The sequence below is a fragment of the Mytilus galloprovincialis genome, chromosome 5 (genome assembly GCF_965363235.1).
Source record: "Mytilus galloprovincialis chromosome 5, xbMytGall1.hap1.1, whole genome shotgun sequence".
Classification (NCBI taxonomy): domain Eukaryota; kingdom Metazoa; phylum Mollusca; class Bivalvia; order Mytilida; family Mytilidae; genus Mytilus; species Mytilus galloprovincialis.
In genome coordinates, this window is record NC_134842.1 from 3,890,060 (window position 1) to 3,910,607 (window position 20,548).

Genomic DNA, 20,548 nt, shown 5'->3' on the forward strand with positions numbered 1-20,548 from the left:
AAAAATATGTTTTTGTAAATAAAAATGTAGTTTGTTTCGCCAAAAAATAATAAAACATTGTATAAAACTGTCGAGTCATTTACAGTAATCTAAAGTAAAATCTTCCCCGATCATTAATCAAACTGTTTTAATCTGACGCGATGACAAGTCTGTTGTAAGATCGATCATATAATCAATAGGGATAGACCCATATACTTCAACATGTCTTGTTTTAATATTTACATGTAATTGTTAAAGATTGCATTGTTATTTTGTTCAAGTTTAACTCCACATGACATCCTACATACAGCTTAGGTATGGCTATTTTTTAATTTCATAAAATCAATCATGTCAATTGAAAATTCGCCAAATACAGACTGAAATTTATTTAAATATCAATTCATCATGTTTATGTTGACATTCTGTACCTCGTTCCGTCAAATTATCATTGGTTTAGACGTTAAGATCAGAAAAGCACCGAAGTGATCTAAGCTTTACAAAGAATAACAACTGCATTGTTACGTAGAACATATTTTCAATCAAATTTGAAATCAACCGAAAAATCATTCAAAAATGCATTTTATATAAATTTGATACGATTTAAAAGAGATTATTGAGGTGAAAATCAATGATGAATTAGATTGTATAACTTGTAAGGCCTCTGACAACCGTGAGAATATTATCAAATTACTAAAATATACTTGGGCAATATTTAAATTTCATTTATCCTTATAAATCATTGTATGTACCTTCACTAATACATTTATATGTGACCAGTTACTCAGAATAAGCTTATCAACTAACACGATGAAAACATTTGCCATGGTATGAACTCGCGTCAACTTAAAAATATGGCTACAATGGAAAACAAAAACCCATCAAACATACCAGGCTCAATATAATTTGTACGCCAGACGCACGCTTCTTCTACAAAAGACTATCATTGATGATCGAATCAAGAAATTTTAAAGGCCAAATAAAGTACTAAGTTGAATAGCATTGAAAAGCAAAAAAAATTGAGGGTTTGCCAAAGATACCAAAGGGTACTCAAAACCATAAGTCGATAAATAATCAGACATGTCCATAATTAGAAAGACAAACAGGCAGTCGCCAAAAATAACCACAACAAAATATAGAGCGTAATGATCCCTCTCCCCGAAATCAGTGGTTAACTCATACAGTGGTTAACTCATACATACAGTGGTTAAATCATACAGTGGTTAAATCATACAGTGGTTAACTCATACAGTGATTAACTCATACAGTGGTTAACTCGGTTAACTCATACAGTGGTTAACTCATACAGTGGTTAACTCATACAGTGGTTAACTCGTACAGTGGTTAACTCATACAGTGGTTAACTCGGTTAACTCATACAGTGGTTAACTCGGTTAACTCATACAGTGGTTAACTCGGTTAACTCATACAGTGGTTAACTCATACAGTGGTTAACTCATACAGTGGTTAACTCGTACAGTGGTTAACTCGTACAGTGGTTAACTCGGTTAACTCATACAGTGGTTAACTCATACAGTGGTTAACTCGTACAGTGGTTAACTAATACAGTCCGAAAGGTTTCATTTCATCTCTAAAATTAATCAAAAACAGAAATGTATAGATCTAGATCTGTAGCATATTTTTCTCTAGTAAGTTGTGTACCCTATGAAGACTCTTGTCTGACAAGCATATGTTTCAAACAATTAAGGTTGTAATTTAACCAAATAAAACCGTACAAGTTACATTACTGCCGCATCGTATATATACACCAGTTTTGTTTAAATTTAATATCAGCATCTGTTTAAAATGTATTATCATATATATGGAAGTTGGAAAATACATTGATAAATTATGGAAATGATTGTGCTGTCCTGGTTAGCACCGAAAATAGTTAATCGTTACCCTGACGGGAGGAAAATAAATGTCTTGCACAACGAAATGCAGGAAATAACTGTGAACAAACAGAACAAAATTATTTCGAGAAATCATGATCAAATGGAGCTTGCTTGGCAACATATGAAAATTAATTCCGTGTGCGAAAATCGACCCTCACTGAAAATCAAAAGTCTTTCCTCAAACAAATCACCAGAATGATTTTAAGTAATCACAAATATATACTAGTATACATATATGTGATAAATAGATTACATGTAATTTGTATATAGTCTTAGGCATCAGCCTAATCTTTTTTTTTTTTTGTAATTTGTTTATTTTTGACATAAAGACAGAAAACAATCAAGCAGGATTACACACATGTACAGTTTCAAGTATGGTCTTAAAGATATTATTATTATATGACAACTCTAAATAGCAAGACATACAACAAAATATAACTATAATTTTCGTACCAGTTATAAAATATTTAAATCACCTAGGACAGATTGTAATGGAATCAGCCTAATCTTGATATGAGAGTCTCGACTGGTTTTTGGGCCAAAATGTAAAATCTCGTGTAGCTATCTCTTGTTATTAACAATTGTGACTGGTACATTAATAAATGCATGTCTAAGCAAGCCTATAGCGTGCAGTTGTTATGTGTAAGTTTTAATTAGAAGTCACGTACGTCATTAATGTTGTTAAAACGAACGAGAGAAAAGATTTTAGATAAGATACTCTAAAACATGGAAACTTTAAAAATTGTTGAAGATTAAATCACATATGTGTTGGAGAAAATAATAAAGTTTCTTAAGTATCCGGTACATATTACACCTTAGATTTAAAATGGTAGTTTGGAACAATATGTCTTTGTACTGAGGTGTTACTCAACTATTTATTCCAAGGCTAACTTAGTGTACTATGGAATATTTGCAGTCGTTTAAACACAAATTGATTTGAAGATTTGAAAATCTATTTTCTCTACAAAATTCTATACAGCTTTTGTTCTTGGTTGGTCATTAATTGTTTATAATTACTTGATTATCAATTCACTTTTTGCATGCCCATATGGACTTTGCCTTGCCTAGTACGAGCATTCTCTGAGGTCTGGAACACCCATCAAGTCCTTTAAAGGGTCGCTAGACGTCATAACAATCTCAGACTATGCTTTGATTAGCTTTAACCAAGCTTTTTACATTTTGATGCTAATTCATTTTAGTTCTTCGACCAAAAAAAACCATCTCAATTCTTAATTTTAAAATCTCTTCTTCAAAGTAGATGTATACATGTCCCAAATGTACCATGGGGTTCGGTAATAGTATGGTAATTGTATGGTTGTATTGTGTTTTCTTTACGACCAGTAGCAAGTTTTTCATATATATTAAGGAAGAGTAAACATTTACAATACATACAATCGATAGGTCCTGTAATGAGGATCAGCTAAGATCAAGGACTGAAGTGTGGTCTGTCATTGGAAGATATATATTTACTTGCAACAGGCTATCGATCTACATAAGTGGTGGATCCAAGGGCGGAAGGTGGTAGGGTGGTTTGAACCCTCTATTTTTGACGATCAATGCTTTTTAACGGAGAATATGGTTGGAACCCCCCTTTTTGTCCTGGATTTGAACCCCTTTTAAGAATGATCTAGATATAGTTATTGCACAGGATTGTTTTAACGTGTAGATAGAGTTATACGTATCTCAATAAGAGGTATCAAATTCAACATCTCCATATTGACAAGCAGTTTCCTCTATTTTAAACATTTCGAAAAGTTAAAATAGAAGCACAACTTTGGCAATGAGTATTTGATCGGAAGATGAGAAGGAGAACACATTTCTATATATCAGTACATTATAGCCGGGTGAAATGTCGTTCCAGCTAAATGTAAATCAAGAAGGAAGAATTCGCTCCTTAAACTTTTATTTCAGCAGTCCGGCGAGACCGAACAACAAACTCCAAACTAAATGTCATGTAACATACAAACAATAACAATATATATAAGCACAAGCAATTAAAGGATTAAGCAGATTAACAGATGACAAACTAGAAATAACAATAGATTAAAAGAGTAATTAGTGTCCGACACGTATTTGTAAATTATAGTCCAAACTGTCACAGAGAATAACTAATGAGATAAATAGAGTAAATGCATTTAAGACCTTTGTCCAAGATTATGACACATAATCCGTGTAAAACACTTATGCCTGAATTTACGACAAAGTATGGAATAATAAAATAAATACAAAACCTAAATATACATTAAAACAATTGAATTACTAAAATGTTGTTTAAAAACTAATTTCATTGCACTGTCCAAATTGTCCGGTCATAACATCCTTGATGTCTTGAGTATTTGATAAGTTTTATATAATAAAGTTATTCCCTTTATTGACAACAAAAGCATAAGAACTTTGGTCTACGATTTACAGCATGACATGTCGTATAGACACCTTTCTATTGTTCAAGACTGTATATTGTCCTCTAGATTATTTTTAGGGTTTTACATGTCGTTGGATTGATTTCCCGTTGACGTGTACGCCATTAACTTCTGTTCCTTTTGGTCAAACATGTAGTTCAAACGTGAAAAGGTAATGGTATGTTCCTAGCTTAAAACGATTAGGTTTAAGCGCAAACTATCTTGTTTGTCATTAAGATAAAATGGTTGCTGCTGACAAAAATAAATAACGATTTGCTTCTCCAGTGAGAAAATAACTGCACCTTTTGAACACACACTAAATGAATAAATGGTCGGTGCACCATGATAAGCATGCAGTAATTCAATTTAAAAAAGAAATCGGACCCTGCACGATACTGTATAAATTACTGTTATCGCGTTTTAATATCCTTTTTAAGAGAAACAGTATATTATAAACATGGTAACAAAAGATGGGTAACTCACTGCACATTTTATAAACTTTAATTTGAATTCTTAAACACAAGGCGTGGTCTTACCTATATAAAAGAAGGTATATAAAATGTTTATCATTGTACACTATATAATTTGAAGGGTGCTTCAGTAAATACCATGAAAGGTATTTATCACTCGGATTTGTTGGTATAAATGTTTGGATATTACTAGTAAACCCTAATTACGTTCAAGTGTACAGTTATGGCTCGATAAATGTATTTACAACGTCGTAAAGTAGAGCTAAGTTCATCGCTCGTACTGATAGCTAAAGCTTCCGTAATCATTTAAATCGCCAAATTAATTTAAAACTTTAAAATGCTGCTTTCCAAGTAGTATAAGAGATGACGGAACTTAAATCCAATTGGCTCTATGATTTTAAATTGCTGCTACTTAATAGAACTTGATTCTTAAGGACTCCGACGACTCGTGTATTGGTGGAGTTGTAATTGTATAAAGAAAGTGTATATATTGTAATTGTATTAAGACAGTTTATGATGTTGTAAATTTAATTTGATTGGTTTTCTGAACTTGACTTGATTAAGGGATTTTATCTAATAATATTTCTTTGAATCGTAATCGAGAAACAATGAAGTGGGTAGTTTAATCAGCAGAAATTAACATGTTATGAAATATCAATTTTCATATATATGAGATCATATTGAAAAAGTGTCGAATTACATTTCTTATTAAATATGGATGAAAGTTGGATTCCCGATATCACTGTATCGACCCCGGAGATACAGGTCCCGACTGTTATACCATTGGAAGGAATTCAACAAGTGGAGGATCAGTCTGTTATACAACCCTCGGAAAATGAACAGTAAGTCATTTAACATTGTAGAATAAGATTAGTGTTTGAATTTGAAATGTTCCAATCAAATATGTTAGTTATACATTAATCGTTATAGGATTAAACATTAATCTGAAACGATATTATGTACAATTAAAATTGAAAATGGAAATGGGGAATGTTTAACACATTCTATGGTAGATAAAAAAATTTGGTTGGAAGTTTGGAAATTTGAATATATCTGTAGAAAACTAATTTTTACGAGATATCACATCCTAAAATTTAAGTTGATGTTGTTTATAGAGAACGTAAGTTTATAAACGATACATGTGAACTCTTTGGTCTCTTGATTAATCTATCGAACACTGGAGTAAGACCTTTGAATATTGTATTTGTTGGTGATCACATAGTTCTAATTTCACGAGTTTAATACATATAACAAAACACATATTGGTTATCAGTCCTAAACACTTTCGCCGATGCTTCTTTAGTTCGGCATTGCAAAAGTTCATGATTTACAGGACTTCTTGTTACGTCTATATAGTTAGTCTTTATTTGAAACCTTAGTCAATTTATTAGCAGTCACTGGAATATTATTTAGAGATACTAAAAATAGAATAGTTGGAGTAAAGCTTTTATGTATTTGTGGTTTTGTTTGTTAGTACTTGTACTGTTAAACTACTGTTCCAGTCTATATACCGGTCTGTTGCCGTTGGTTACGGATAAGGGTATTTCTTAATTTTGAAGGTCATTTAGTGACCTATGTATAGTTGTTTAGAACATTGGCTTTCAATCTTTTGCGAGTAGTCATCTAATTCTAATTCTTCAACATCTCTTTTTTTTGTATAAACGGAATAACGCATATTCTTCTTTTACTACTGGACTGCTTTGCAGTAAGGTGCATGTACCCTTACAGCTTCGGTTGTATCGGTCACATGTCTTGAATTAACTAAACAGCGATATGTGAAGCCTTTTGTGTTGACGACATTTTTTTTAAATTTATAACAATTGATTTCTTTCAACTGGTTAATTTCTAAAGTCTTTTGTAATTTGAATTATTTGATATATGTGTAAGTTAACATTTTCCTATTCCTGTATAGTGAATAATTGAATTGCTTTAAACAACGATCAAATCTATAAAATATACAACTGCTCCATAGGTCATATATGCTTTTTTGTTATATTTAACGTGCATTAAACCAGCATGAGTTATGTAAGAAATCTATTCTAAAACTTTAAGATGACTTTAAGATGACGAACAGCAATAAAAGAGACGTTCCTTTGCTTTTAACGTGTTTTGTTGTGCATAAACTGAGTTTATGTTATGGATGTATACCCTATATCATTTCTTTTGTACTACAGTACAGCTGCAGATATTACAGTACATCTATTTCTCTGGAGAATCAGTAGGTTTAGAATTATTGAGAACGATTTCAGAGACACTGTGTTTGATTTTAATTATTTGTTTGTTGTTTTGTCTGTATTGGGGGTTTTGCAATCTGTCAAATCGCTAGTATAGAGTTACGTGTTTGAAATCATGCTGCCATTAAACATTGTTCATCGCTGTGAATCATCATATTAATGTGGTATGAAATTCAGTACAAATAATAAATATTGATGTGTTTGATCTAGTCAATTAACGAGATCTAATTTATTTAAGCAAAAAAAGTATAAAAGTTTATTTGCGTCAATGTTAAAATTTAAAAGTGCATATATAGAGTTTACCCTACTTATCTGTTTTGAATCAAAATGTTTTATATGTTGTATTATGCTTTATTTAAATGGTAATGGCCTTTAACATGAATTAATGTTCTTTCTTAAAAGAAATACTATTTTCATATTTATATACTTTGAAGATGACTTTTCAATATCTATTAAATAAATGGTCTTTATGAAAAGATAATTCAAACTCCATATATATAAAAAAAAAAATATGGTCGTGAAAGATAATTATATACCGTTTGTATAGATATTTATATTTTGCGAGAAAAAAACCTAGGGATTACAAACGCTGTAAAATATATACACAAATATGTTATTCAAGTACACATACGTCTCAATATCTTTTTAAACAAGAAATGGCATTGATTGCACTTGACTTAAAAATGAATCTTAATAATGCATGATGATTTGTACAAATATCCTAGTGCATACATTAATAAAAAATGTACAAAAGATAGTTTTCGTGCACGAAAAACGCATTCCGAAGAATGCTTGCCTGAACAAAATATATTTAAACCTTTTCCAATCATATTTTATATCTGTAGGCAAAAAAACATGTAATAGCGTCTCACAAAAATGAAGTATTTTTTTCTTAATCTGAAAAATGAAAATTAAAGGGATCTTTGTACTGTAGAAACATTTACAAAGAGTGCAAGTTACATGAACTTTTTGCTGTTGATATGTTATATTTATTCTGTTGTTATTTGTATCATGACAACGTGTTATATATAGTTCAATAGTCGTGCCGAATCCTAGAGAATTATTAGATAATACATCTATTTTATCAATAAATACATGAGATATCGTGGAGGGATACTAACTTTGATTGACATTAGATTTATAACGGTGTTAAGTTTTTAGAATTGAATGATTGTTGACACAATATATGCTTTAATCCATGTACCGGGATTGGATTGACAGGGAAGTCAGAGGTTATACCTTATCTAGTGTCTTAGTTTTTGAAAAGTACACATGCACGATGATGCACTTGAGAAGAATGCTTCTTTATGTAATTTTAGTTGAATGTAAAAGTGTTGTTCGAAGCACATTTTTTATGACGGAATGCTATGCTTAGTATTATTATAATAATAATATGCTACGTAAAAATAAGTATTGAATGGGGAATATGTCAAAGAGACAACTACCTGACCAAAGATCAGAAATTAGTCAAAGGCCACCAATGGGTATCCATAGTGCAAAGTGTTTGTTTCTTTTCTTGTGCATTACAATGACGTTATCATGAGAAGCACGTACAGTCTTAACTCTTGAATGTTAAATTTTTATTGCGAAATACAGTTTGACTTTGGGTAACCTCGCGACTACTTTCAGCCAATCCAAAATACAGATTCTTATAAAACATACATAACTATTTGTACTGTATAAGTGAAATCCAAAACTAATAGGGCAGAATAAAACCCGTATCTAGTACCAATATTTATGTTTTTTACTTCTTTTGATATTTCTCAGCGTTTGTAAGCAGCAAGATCCTGATATCTCTTTTTATTCCATGTTCATCATAAGCTATGAACAAATGGAGCGATAAGATAGATGTAATGTTATACGCAATGATGATATTGAATTGACATGAAATTTCGCGAAAATAGCCTAATCGTTTCAAAATCTCGTCGATCTTTTGTTCGGTCCATATTTTTAAGTCCACAAACATTTCGTAATACGGACAGCAAATGATTAAATGTTACGCTATAGACAGATAGAAGACGTTATCTGTAGGCTTTTAATACTATAGGTATTACTTTTAATATTCATAATTTTATGAGATTTTATGTATCGTTTTTTATTAAAGTCCCGGTGAAGTCTCTAAATTCGGTGATTAAAGAGATAAAACACGTTATGTGATAGTCCGTAGTAACGTAATCTCGAGACGTTTACATCACTACGTTAAAGAGTATCACATACAGCTACTATTTATTACAGCAATTGTATCAGATGTCATTGTCAAAGGTTAGTCAAATTAATAGTTACACATTTAAAACTTTAAGTTTATTGTAAAAGAATGTAAAGTAAAACTACAAGTATCATAAATATATGAGTCGTCACTATGTACATATGCTGACTTTATCGTGTGAGGAAACACGAATACATTTTTTTTATTCAAAAGTTATTGCATCGTAAATTGTTTTAATTCGGGAAATCTGACTGCGTTATCAAAGCTTAAAATTGCTCAAAGTTACATCCACTTCATTTGTACGTTGGTGGATAGTTCTTTTTGGCAATCCTACCAAGTCTTTTTGATTTTCATATCTTAAATTTTGCAACTCATAAATAGATTAACAAGTTGTCGGTTACCAACGTGACTTAGATTACTATAATGGAATATCTTGTGTGACAGATTTTCATTTTCATTTTACGTAGGTATTATCCCGTCTTTGTTTTCATCGTTTATCATTTCTCATCACATGCGTCATTGAAACACACGACGGTGAAACCTTTAAAGCAGGAGACTGAAGTTACTCTCCTCGACCACTTATTTTTAATGAAGTATGTATTGACCGGGCTTCTTGTTGCTCAATTTGCGTTGTGTTTTGAAAACTATTGATTGTTGATTTTTTTGTTGTCGTATTTCGCTTTTTATTTTGGGATTGTCAGTTTGTTTTCTATGATTCGATATCCTTTTGGTATCTTTCGTCTCTCTTTTTTAATTCATATTCGATAAATTTGATAAGCCGAGCTGAGATATATCCTAGGATGCTACGTTTTGTGTGTTTGTGTGTGTGTTCAGTGTCGAATTGTACTTTTATTTACGCCCTTGTTCACCTCACTGTCAATACGTTACTAATTACATACAGTATTGTCAGTAATGACACTTATTGAAAATGTCATGCTGGTCTGTACACTAAAACTAATTAGGTAACACAATATTTCATGTTAAGTACCTTCAAATGTAAAAATATTTGTTTAACTAACAATAGTAGCTACAAAAGTTAACCATTGACATAGTCTTCAATGTTTGTTTAACTTTCTCAAACTCTAGTGCTTCTAGTAGACATACTTTAATTATAGTTTGTATAACATAGACTTAGGAAATATTAGCCTTTTTATACTGAATACCAGATCATTATTTTGTATTTAACTTTTGATATTACCACGAATACAAATATTGCCTTTCATATATAAAGTAAATACTAGAGTTATCATGATGAGTGGTTACTATGAACGACAAGGTGTCGTCTGTTAATAACAGTCAATGGACACATGGCGGGAGTTTACATCATGTCGTACTGGTAAGGAATACAACATTTATCATTTTACCCAAAATTTAATTTTAGTCGCCATATCGATTTTTTTTATCAATCTGCTAAATTTTTTATTGCTTGTTTACGTTTAAGATTCCTTTAACATGTATAAGGGTATAACTACACATTTAATATGAAGTCCAATCCATAAATAATTCAACCTCACAAAACAGTAAGACAGCAAAAACGTCAACGAAGTTTTCTCTCTCAATAAGATATACCCTTGAAGAGTGTGTTACTATCAGATATAACAAAATTATGATTTAAAGTTTATATCCGTTGCACAGCAACCAAATGACACAGCAATACATGTAAGTTATATTGTTATTCACATATGTACATGTACTGAAATCTGTCGATGCCTATATTTTGGCATTGCACAAAGTCATGATTTTCTCCGACTGTTAATGACATCTATATACTAAATCCATTGGAAGGTGTTGGATGGTTACTGGTTTATATCTAGACGTAATCTTAGATGCATGATTTTTATTTGTCATTTTCTTCGAGTACTCTCAGATTTGTACTTTGTGTCTTTTGTGCTTTTTTCACTTGGTGTTGTGCTTTGTATCAATCTGATTAGTAAAACCCATTTTCAACTAATGTTTTATATAAAAAAAAGAAGATGTGGTATATTTGCTAATGAGACAACTCTCCACAAGAGACCAAATGACACAAAAATTAACAATTACAGGTCACCGTATGGCCTTCAACAATGATCAAAGCCCATACCGCATAGTCAGCTATAAATAGCCCCGAAATGACAATGTTATTTTATGTAAAACAATTCAAACGAGAAAACTAACGTTTTATAGTAAAGTATATATATATATGTTCTTATGTCGTGCTTTTGCACCACTGTGCGAGGTAAGGGCGAGAGTTGGTGTGCACCACTGTGCGAGGTAAGGGCGAGAGTTGGTGTGCACCACTGTGCGAGGTAAGGACGAGAGTTGGTGTGCACCACTGTGCGAGGTAAGGACGAGAGTTGGTGTGCACCACTGTGCGAGGTAAGGACGAGAGTTGGTGTGCACCACTGTGCGAGGTAAGGGCGAGAGTTGGTGTGCACCACTGTGCGAGGTAAGGGCGAGAGTTGGTGTGCACCACTGTGCGAGGTAAGGACGAGAGTTGGTGTGCACCACTGTGCGAGGTAAGGACGAGAGTTGGTGTGCACCACTGTGCGAGGTAAGGACGAGAGTTGGTGTGCACCACTGTGCGAGGTAAGGACGAGAGTTGGTGTGCACCACTGTGCGAGGTAAGGGCGAGAGTTGGTGTGCACCACTGTGCGAGGTAAGGACGAGAGTTGGTGTGCACCACTGTGCGAGATAAGGACGAGAGTTGGTGTGCACCACTGTGCGAGATAAGGACGAGAGTTGGTGTACACCACTGTGCGAGGTAAGGACGAGAGTTGGTGTGCACCACTGTGCGAGGTAAGGGCGAGAGTTGGTGTGCACCACTGTGCGAGGTAAGGACGAGAGTTGGTGTGCACCACTGTGCGAGGTAAGGACGAGAGTTGGTGTGCACCACTGTGCGAGGTAAGGGCGAGAGTTGGTGTGCACCACTGTGCGAGGTAAGGACGAGAGTTGGTGTGCACCACTGTGCGAGATAAGGACGAGAGTTGGTGTGCACCACTGTGCGAGATAAGGACGAGAGTTGGTGTGCACCACTGTGCGAGGTAAGGACGAGAGTTGGTGTGCACCACTGTGCGAGGTAAGGGCGAGAGTTGGTGTGCACCACTGTGCGAGGTAAGGACGAGAGTTGGTGTGCACCACTGTGCGAGGTAAGGGCGAGAGTTGGTGTGCACCACTGTGCGAGGTAAGGACGAGAGTTGGTGTGCACCACTGTGCGAGATAAGGACGAGAGTTGATGTGCACCACTGTGCGAGATAAGGACGAGAGTTGGTGTGCACCACTGTGCGAGGTAAGGACGAGAGTTGGTGTGCACCACTGTGCGAGGTAAGGGCGAGAGTTGGTGTGCACCACTGTGCGAGGTAAGGACGAGAGTTGGTGTGCACCACTGTGCGAGATAAGGACGAGAGTTGGTGTGCACCACTGTACGAGATAAGGACGAGAGTTGGTGTAAACCACTGTGCGAGGTAAGGACGAGAGTTGGTGTGCACCACTGTGCGAGGTAAGGGCGAGAGATAAGGACGAGAGTTGGTGTAAACCACTGTGCGAGGTAAGGACGAGAGTTGGTGTGCACCACTGTGCGAGGTAAGGGCGAGAGTTGGTGTGCACCACTGTGCGAGGTAAGGACGAGAGTTGGTGTGCACCACTGTGCGAGGTAAGGGCGAGAGTTGGTGTGCACCACTTTGCGAGGTAAGGACGAGAGTTGGTGTGCACCACTGTGCGAGATAAGGACGAGAGTTGGTGTGCACCACTGTACGAGATAAGGACGAGAGTTGGTGTGCACCACTGTGCGAGGTAAGGACGAGAGTTGGTGTGCACCACTGTGCGAGGTAAGGACGAGAGTTGGTGTGCACCACTGTGCGAGATAAGGACGAGAGTTGGTGTGCACCACTGTACGAGATAAGGACGAGAGTTGGTGTAAACCACTGTGCGAGGTAAGGACGAGAGTTGGTGTGCACCACTGTGCGAGGTAAGGGCGAGAGATAAGGACGAGAGTTGGTGTAAACCACTGTGCGAGGTAAGGACGAGAGTTGGTGTGCACCACTGTGCGAGGTAAGGGCGAGAGTTTGTGTGCACCACTGTGCGAGATAAGGACGAGAGTTGGTGTGCACCACTGTGCGAGGTAAGGACGAGAGTTGGTGTGCACCACTGTGCGAGGTAAGGACGAGAGTTGGTGTGCACCACTGTGCGAGGTAAGGACGAGGGTTGGTGTGCACCACTGTGCGAGGTAAGGACGTGAGTTGGTGTGCACCACTGTGCGAGATAAGGACGAGAGTTGGTGTGCACCACTGTGCGAGGTAAGGACGAGAGTTGGTGTGCACCACTGTGCAAGGTAAGGACGAGAGTTGGTGTGCACCACTGTGCGAGGTAAGGACGAAAGTTGGTGTGCACCACTGTGCGAGGTAAGGGCGAGAGTTGGTGTGCAGTGTTCGTCGTCATTGTCATTCACTGACCGAGTCCTTGTGGAGTCAATTTCCCTCACGAAGACCGAAGTTGTTTAAATTGTGTTGCAACGGTATATAACAACAAAAATGTTCAACCCATTTGAATAACAAGCACATCAGCTGTCGTAGGTAAAGTATGACTATACTCATTCAAATCTGACACAATGTAAAGTTCATTGCATTCGGAAGGTGAAAACCCTGAATTAAACGAAAATAAATATGAATGAAAAAACGTGTTTTTGCAACGGAGTAATGTACTACAACACGAAGTACGTTTGTTTACGTAAGTAGATAGCAAAATCATTTAATTCTTTGTATTTATATTAATTTTGTTCAAGTAATTTGACAGCATGTACCTTTAGATTACAATTTGACATTTAAATGATATATACTTTGGCATTGGTTTCCTATGACCAAATTTTAAGAAGTATATATATATATGTCCGTATACAAACAAGCTACTTCGATATTTCGTTTCCTTCTATATATCCAGTAAGACTGAATACGATAATAACATTATTTGAAGTGTTATAAAGACACGAAAAAGAAATCTTTTGCACCAATAATTTTGAAAAAGGTAAGACAGATATGGAAAACTGTATGTATAAAATACTACGTTATAAAAGCGTGCTTTTAGCATCATGAGAGCATGCATGTGACAAGAAGTTCTTGAGCGTTAGAATAAATCTCCGTCCCATGGGAAAAAGCGTGCAACTGCAAACGTATCGTTACTGACATCTTTTGACATTTAGATATATTTGGTGGGTTCTATTTCCTCTAGACAAAATCTGAAAGTGACCAATCTGCCTCAAAGAATTGCATTTTACTGCATGGTTTTCCATTTTTTTTTAAATTCGGAGACGACTTCGTGATCAATTATTCGATATTTCTTTATTTTTGTTAGAAATATTATGCATTAGATTAATAATTTAACAGTGACTTCAAAGACCTGTATGCCTTTAATATACATGTACCAAATTCTCAAAACAACATTCCGAATATACGACACTGCTAAGAAAGCTTTGTTGTAACTAATATTTTCTTGTTTGAACTTGACTTGTAAATACGTAAGTAATTTCATTCTAAAATTCCAGCGGAGTGTGAAATGTAAGGTCAGCATGGTTTTTAAAAAGTGATACTATCTCTCTTATCATAACCACGCCTTTTCCGGTCTGATTTTTAAACTCACTAGGTGTCTTTTCTTACATACGACAAGACGTAATATATACTTATATAATAGGGTAGTTGTCAATAGTTTCCCATTAAATATTTATATTTACGGAGATCATATTGTATACAAAGAGATAATATCTGTGTCAACAAAGACTTTCTTTTAATCACTCAGTCAATGTCCAATATATATAGATTACCTTTAAATCAATTAACACATAAAAAACACCAATTCTCCACGGTAAACAAAATCTGTATTTTTATGAAAAAATGTATTGTCCCCAACATAAGTTACATAACATTATTGGTTCAATTAACAATTGCCTCATATTCAGTCGTATCATATATACCTTATTAACATTTCAACAGCTAATGTTATGCTCTTGATGGGAATATTGACCAAAAAAAACCCCACAGAAAACAACCAAACCTAACAACATCTTGTCTTGTCTGATGTGAATAGGGGCGTATTTTCTATTGATATAAAACTTGCATATTAACTTTTCAGTTACTACATTCAGCTTCGAAACCGTGCTTTTGCATACGTATAGCAATACATATGGTTTCTATTTTGAATGCATTTAAATGCTTGGGTTTCAGATTTATAGTATGCCGAATTCATAAGTTCTATACAGATATAAAAACTGTTGGAACAAAATCACATGAATTCTCAGTAAAACCTGACATCAGCTTTCATATTCGTCATAAGGTTCGACTATCTCATCGATCTTATTTTATTCATAAAATTGAGAATGGAAATGGGGAATGTGTCAAAGAGACAACAACCCGAACATAGAACAGACAACAGCATATATATATGTTCGTTTGAAGCAAATACATACCAAACAAGAAAGAAAAAGAAAAAAAAAGTAGTTTAAGTTTGCTTTGTAAGCAGTAATTCAATATATTAACGTTGTGAAGAAATAATTAATTAAAAAACCGGGTCGTTTTACTTAAATATTAAATACTGTCTTGTTATTATAACAATACAACAACAAAAAATCGTTTTCTTGTCATGTTGTATATATGTTTTATTGATATTATAAAAGTTACCTCAAACTTTACAAAGACTTTTTTCAATAACTTTTATGACAGTTCATATTTGTTTGTCACGACAAGGGTCCCATACAAAGATTTATAATTTGATAATTTGTCTTATCTTATAGCGACAAATGAAATCAATATTTCACATATTTCTTTTCGCGCTTTCAGTGGTCTGGTTAAAAAAAAAATTCCTATCAAGTTGATCGAAAGGCTTCTTTAATTTTTCTTGACTAATGTATAATTTTGTGTCTTAAATTTTGTTGTGAAAACGAAGGTAAAGTCACCAATGTAGTTAATGCCAAAAAACAAAAATAACTAATATATCTAGCATGGCTCTTCAACACAACTTATAAAGCAACAGTAGGACGTTCTGCTGTAAAGATAACATCAAAAGATCACATTGAAACCGCTTTCGGGTACGAGATTTTTTCGCTGTGTTTAAGACAGATTGTTGGCCCTGGGCTATTTTCTGCTCTTCGGTTGGGTTGTTGTTCTTTTGACAACTCACCATTTCCATTCTTAATTTAACTGTCATCAATCCAGGATCCAGATTTACGTTTGATACAAGTTTGACTGCGCATGCCATGTATATTCATGGAATAAATCTGGTTCTTGGTCGACTACTTCACTTTGTTCATAGACTTTGAGTGTAGCGTAATACAAGCGGATTCCAGTTTTGGATACAAAATGTAGTTAGCATTTGTAATGTCTGTTGCCTACGTGTAGCTCTACGAAATACAGGCTCTATAGTATGTAATAGTTGACTGATTCGCAACATATAACAAACCACATCTTCACATTCTTTTTATTAAACAGAAAAACTCAATTTAGGAGTAGCTGTAACGTGTTTTGCTTATAAACTATCTGTTCGAATCCGTTTTCACAGAACCTGAGATACTCCAATATAAATCGTTTAATTAACTCAAAACCTAGAACAACAACTTGGAGACTTTACTAAAAACTACGATACCAACCTTTAAACTTTGAAATATAATATAGAAATTTTATTTACACAATTATCTTTCATAAAAAAAGTAGTCTAAAAACTATAACTTCAATTTACCCTTAATTCTTTCACTAACTCCGAGGTCCCAACTAATTTGCTCAACAATTACAACCCTTCATAACATATAAGAGGACAAGCTTCAAACCCATAGGTTCCCGAGACACCAGTTTCTGAGACAACTAGTTCCTGAGACAACTAGTTTTGATACACGTAGTCTCCGAAGCACCTAGTTCCTGGAACACCTTATCTCCGAAAAATGGAAGTCACCAGATTATTACCAATGGGAAATTAGTCTCAGAACAACCCTGTAGCTTGCAACAATCGTAAAGACTTCTAAACCACAAGCTTTCAACACGAACTAGGGTTAAAAACTTCCTAATTCTAACTTCTTTATTTGCTGGTATTTACTTTAATGATTAAAACTCGACAATGAACTACAAACATTATCTTAAACTGCATTTTTGTCACATTGCAACAAAAATGGCACTCAGTTTTGACCACTTTTCCTAGTGCACACAAATTCCCTTAGAACTGAAGTTCTGCCTATCCAGACTACATGATGTGTAAAATATGAAAACAACACGTAATAAATACCAAGCCAATATCGCATAGTCAGCTAGAAAAACAACACGTAATAAATACCAAGCCAATATCGCATTGTCAGCTATAAAAGCCCCCAAAATGACAATAAATACTTTACATTGAAGACTATGACATACAATTGTCTCTCCTTTCAATAGAAAGCCCAAAGACAAAACATATTGCAATCCACTTCTTAAACGCAATGCTTGATAAAGTTTCAATTGCGATATAGTCTTTCTATTAATTAATTTTCACTTTTTTGTGTTAGTAATTAAATACCTTCATTAATCGAATCATTTATAAAAGATAGCATTTAAACTTATAGATTACAAAGGGCGTCGAGTGTCATGATATCTCAGTAAAATGATAAGTGATATTCTTTTGGTTATTTTAAATCTTTTAAATGTTAATTTAATTCGTAAAATACACAATATGTCCATTGACAATGGGAATTAAATGGCTCTTTGGGGGGTAAGCGAGTCGTATCCAAAATAGTTAGTATCTGTATTAAGCGTGTCATGAAGCATAGCTAAAGTCTATGTGATTGACCTTGCCCGCCCGTTGGTATGTGTTTAGATTTACTATTGTTAGTAAACCCAGGGAGGTAGATTGTTGTATATATTAAAAGGTCTACCTTGTCTGCCGTCTAATTTGTCACGAGGGTTAATATACACAACTGGAGTATAACATACTTAGTGTTGTTCATAGTATATAACATCAGAAGGCATCGATTTTGAAAAGCTTTCGATATATTTATCAGTTAATTAAATGAAAATATTGGAAATAATCTGGGGAAATCAATGGAACACATCTTTACTTTATGATGTTCAAACAAGTATGGAGAAACTACAGCGGATATCTTTATGAGTTGTTTTACGATAAAGTAAAATCATGATAACAAAGTAGAATAATATTGTGATTAAACCGGAAGTTTACGAATGTAATTGCCATGGTAGCATGTGTAAGACTGTAAGGGTATATTGTGAAAAGTTATTGTTTAAAAATGAAGGGATTAAAGGGAAATTTAAAGAAACCGCGCCATTTTAATCAAATGGCATCAACGATCCCGCCAAATTTTCTGCCACCTTTCGCAAACGTCAGTGATCAGCCTAAGGATGACCGATTTCGAAAGCGAGGCGAACATCAGTACACTAAGTTTAAAGGACCATACGAAAACGAGTTTATGAGGTAAATAATGGAATGTACATGTATAGATATAGAATAATGTTTTGCTTCAAATTTTTATCTACATGTGCACTATTTGCATTTTTTGCTTTCATTTACATGCAGCCTGTCGCACTGTTCTTTGCAGAAGCTATATATACCGTATAATTGAAGATAAATACCTATTTTGCAATCTGAGGGCGATTCTTTTATAATTCTGTAGGTAAATTCCTTTTACTCTTCAGGCGCAATTTATAATATGACATTAGAGTTGTACCTGTATGTCATGTATGTCGCTTTTGGTTTTATGAGTTTCAATTGATGTTCACTTCTTGTAAATGTCTAGTGACCATGGTGTGTAATAGTGTTAGCACATCCAACAATGGAATGAACATACCAAAATTGTTACAAGATAACTAAGGGCGATAACTATATGTTATAGGACGTCTTATCGTTTTTACATACATATAATTGGTTGTCACTTTTGATTGTATATATGTTTTGTTATCTATGGAAAGTTTGGTATAGAGGATAGAAGCATGATGTACCATACAATATCAGTTTTAGTCATTGTTGAAGGCTGTATGGTAGTCTAGAATTGCTTGTATTGCCATTTCAAGACTATTCTACATTAGGAAGTTAGAACATACAGTGTTGGTAGTTACAAATCAAGACCTGTTAAACTGAAGACTACATACATGACATATGTATTGTTTTGTTTTGATATACTTGTGTTATAATGCAGTAATCTTCGGGTCTCCTTTTACTCCTTTCCCTCGTTGTAAGATATTAAAACAACTTGAGGGGAATTCTTTAAATATTTTATTAGTATAAAGTCTAACGTTTTTTATATATCACACATCATAACTATGAAACTTGTATATCACTTGTTCATTTAAATAGTAATAGATATACATTTGAATAATAAGAAAAAAATTAAAAATTTCACATCATTTATAAATATAAGAATTATTTACATAAGAAGTCGGTCTTCTGTAAAATAAATACAGAAATATTTGATATGATAAAAGTTTGTTTTGAGAACAATTTACCAGGTGTAAGATTGACAGTCCTATCTCTTTAAACTCACTTATAAATGTAAAATCGGTCGCTACTTATAATTATACAGTCCAGGAGTCCAATATAAAAATAAGATAGCACTTGATCCGAAATTCGTGACCTATATATTTGAGGAGGTGACACGGGTGCGATCATTTCAAAATCCGTATTGTTGTGTATTTTTTCCTCATTTTTCAAACTTCTCTATTTTTCCCTTTGTCCTTAGATTTCAAGTTTGTACTACCTATATTTTCAAAAGTCCATTTCCTAAGATCCCACTTTTTCACATTCCAAAAGTCCATTTCCTAAGATCCCACTTTTTCACATTCCAAAAGTCCATTTTCTAAGATCCCACTTTTTCACATTCCAAAAGTCCATTTCCCAAGATCCCACTTTTTGACCCACTATATTGCATATTCCTATTGTTTGTCATTCCCCTGAAATATAGTCAATTTTTTGCTCAAGTATTGAGAAACGTAGTTTCTTTACATATTTAGTACTAGATTTCACCATACATATATAGCTGTGGAACAGCTTGCCATGAGTGTTTACAAAGATAAGATAAAAATATTTAGTAGTATAAAATCGGATGGTTAATAAATAAGATAAATAAAAATAAATAAAATTAAGAATGGAAACGGAGAATGTATCAAAGAGACAACAACCCGATCAAAGAGCATAAAACAGCCCAACAGTTCAATACACCAGAAAAATCCTGCACCCGGAAGCTGGCTTCAGCTGGCCCCTAAACAAATATTCAAGTGTACTAGGTCGGCAAAAATGTACACCACATTTGACTCCAAATCATATAACAAACAAATTAACCATGCAAATATGTAACATTTACAAAAAAAGGAAATTATTTCTTACAACTAAAAAGATATAAAAAGGCTCCAATAAATCTAAATAAAAAAGGCGTCCACAT

At 34.2% G+C, this 20,548-nt stretch overlaps 1 protein-coding gene across 2 annotated transcripts in view; it reads left to right on the forward strand.

The window, feature by feature from the left end:
• The first annotated feature begins 4,800 nt into the window (after positions 1-4,800).
• The window catches only part of LOC143074978 (uncharacterized), a 28,429-nt gene continuing 12,681 nt past the window's right edge, over positions 4,801-20,548 (forward strand). The window contains exon 1 of one of the 2 annotated variants that reach the window (XM_076250185.1): positions 4,801-5,582. In XM_076250185.1, coding sequence (XP_076106300.1) covers positions 5,455-5,582 — 128 coding nt within the window. In that variant the 5' untranslated portion in view covers positions 4,801-5,454. Of the gene's footprint in view, positions 5,583-17,976; positions 18,589-20,548 lie in introns of those variants that run through there. The other variant, XM_076250184.1, reaches the window with a different exon arrangement.